The sequence below is a fragment of the Epinephelus moara genome, chromosome 18 (assembly GCF_006386435.1).
Source record: "Epinephelus moara isolate mb chromosome 18, YSFRI_EMoa_1.0, whole genome shotgun sequence".
NCBI classification, from domain to species: domain Eukaryota; kingdom Metazoa; phylum Chordata; class Actinopteri; order Perciformes; family Serranidae; genus Epinephelus; species Epinephelus moara.
In genome coordinates this window covers 35,832,735-35,834,922 of record NC_065523.1, presented here as the reverse complement: position 1 = coordinate 35,834,922, position 2,188 = coordinate 35,832,735, and the positions used below count along the sequence as shown (strand labels likewise).

Below are 2,188 nucleotides of genomic sequence, written 5' to 3'. Positions count from 1 at the left end.
AACAACAGAAAAATGCGACCGATCGCTGTGGCTCCCCCTGTGGACCAATGTTGTTGTTTTTCTAATTTTTGGTATGACTAAGTCATGGTATGGTATGCTGTACATAATCACGGAAACTGTCAGTGTGTCATTCTGTCAGTCAGTCATTCTGTCTGTACCATGTTTTTCTACTCACTGATGTGGTCAATCTATGTGAAACTGCACATAGGCATTGAGGATTGGCATAGGTAGAAGGTGACAAAGCTATCAATGGGTATGGACTAGAAAGCTAACTAATGAGCATAAACACATTAAATGGCCACAGCAGAATACATGGCAGCCATATATAGTAGTCGCTTATTTGCTTTCCATAAACTCCAGTCATCTAATCTTATTACTTCTCATTTAATTTACCCTAAATATAATCTATACATAACTAATGTTTAATCTTGTTATCGTAACATATCAGTTTATGCCACTGATGTACTTCAAAAGAGAAAAACAAACACGTATGAAATGTAAAAACCCTACTGAATCTTAATCTTGTGTGTCTGCCCCGTGTTGGCAGGTGGTGGTCGTCTCCAGTCCAGCCTGGTTCGGCTCAGACTGCGACCCAGAGGAGAGGAGAAGACACATATCCTCCTTCATCGCCTTATCCAGCCCTGGACCGCACGCCTTCCTGCTGTGTGTCCCCGTGAACCAGCCAGCTGACGGAGAAGCCAAGGCACTGGACGTCCTGACGGAGCTGTTCGGCCCCTCTGCAGTCAGCACCAACACCATCATACTCTTCACCAACACCGAGGAGCTGGAGGAGGACGAGCAGCTGGAGGAGTACCTCGTCACGTGGCGCAAGGACCTCCGGGAGCTGGTGGAAAGATGTGGCGACCGCTACCACACCCTGGAGACCCGCGGTGGAGAACCAGAGGAGGGGAAAGCTGTGGAGGAGCTGATGGAGAAGGTTGAGGAGTCGGTGACGGAGAGTGGGACGCAACACTTCAGCTGCCCTCTGTACCAGGAGGCCGAGGAGAGGGTGAGGGAGAAGCAGGTGGAGATCCTGAGACGGAGGAGAGGAGAGGACCTGACGACTCCCACAGACTCACAACCAGAGGAAAACACAGAAGAAGAAATGGAGGCAGTGCGGGAGGAGGCAGAGAGGAGCATCGGGGACTTGAACGTGGACGTAGATAGTATCTTCCCCTCTGCTGCCGTCTCACCGTCCTCCCCCGCTCCGTCTTTCCTCTGGGGCTTATGGGAGAAGCTGACCAGCTGGGTGAAGTGGCTGCCCAGAGTGGTGCGACGGGAGGCCCTGCTGGGAGCACTGGTCGGCCTGTTTGTTGGAGGGCCGTTTGGAGGTATTATGGGGGCCACGGTGGGGTCAGTGGCGACTGAGGTGGGAAGAAGAAAAACACAGAAAACCAAATAAGAGATAATCTCGTTTATTATCTCTAAAGCTGCACCTTAAAGTCGCCTCACAGTGTTCAGCCCACTGCTGTATTACTGAGCTAACAGCTAGCACCTTCAAAATAGTATTTATGCTTCACTACTGAGCAACGCATTTATTTTCTATTTCGGAATGGGACCACTCTCTAATAGAGCATACTGTATTATATATTAATGGTTAATAAATCGTGCCTAATGGATCGCTAATAACCCATTAATAAGAATAACTTTGGGTTGCCAGGTTAGAAAACATCTTTGGCTGTTGTATATCTTCCTTTAGTGTAACATGCTCTGTCATCTTAAGTCAGGTTAGTTATTCATCTTAATGGCCTACTTACTGAAATACTGAATGTAACTGATTAATAAAGTAGACTTCTACTACTATACTCAAACAGCATTTGTATGTGGGGCCCATGGGGGCAGTAAATGGGTGGAAAAATGGGCCCTATATGGGTTATGCTAGGGCTACTTGGGTACCAAGTGGATATGGGCCCAAAATGGGCACTTTATCTGGGGCCCACTTGGGTAAACCACCCATGTGTGCACGTCACAATGATGTCACTTTATTAGCTGGAGGCCAAACCTGCCTCTCCCCCACAGGGCTGTAGGCTCCATAGGAGTGTTAAAATGTGTTTGTCTTGTTGTGTTATTGGGAGCCAGAATAGAAGGAGTCATGGCTCAAAACCAGCCGCCACTGCCCGTCAACAAAAACAAAGACAGCTATGGTTAAATGTGATAAGACCAAAGGACTGGACGGAGGCCATCATCA

General features: G+C 48.0%; 1 protein-coding gene across 1 annotated transcript in view; it reads left to right on the top strand.

The window, feature by feature from the left end:
- The window catches only part of si:dkeyp-69e1.8 (uncharacterized protein LOC100001340 homolog), an 8,426-nt gene extending 6,244 nt beyond the window's left edge, over positions 1-2,182 (top strand). The window contains exon 3 of the mRNA XM_050069022.1: positions 548-2,182. Coding sequence (XP_049924979.1) covers positions 548-1,402 — 855 coding nt within the window. The 3' untranslated portion in view covers positions 1,403-2,182. The remainder of the gene's footprint in view (positions 1-547) is intronic.
- Positions 2,183-2,188: the final 6 nt, after the last annotated feature.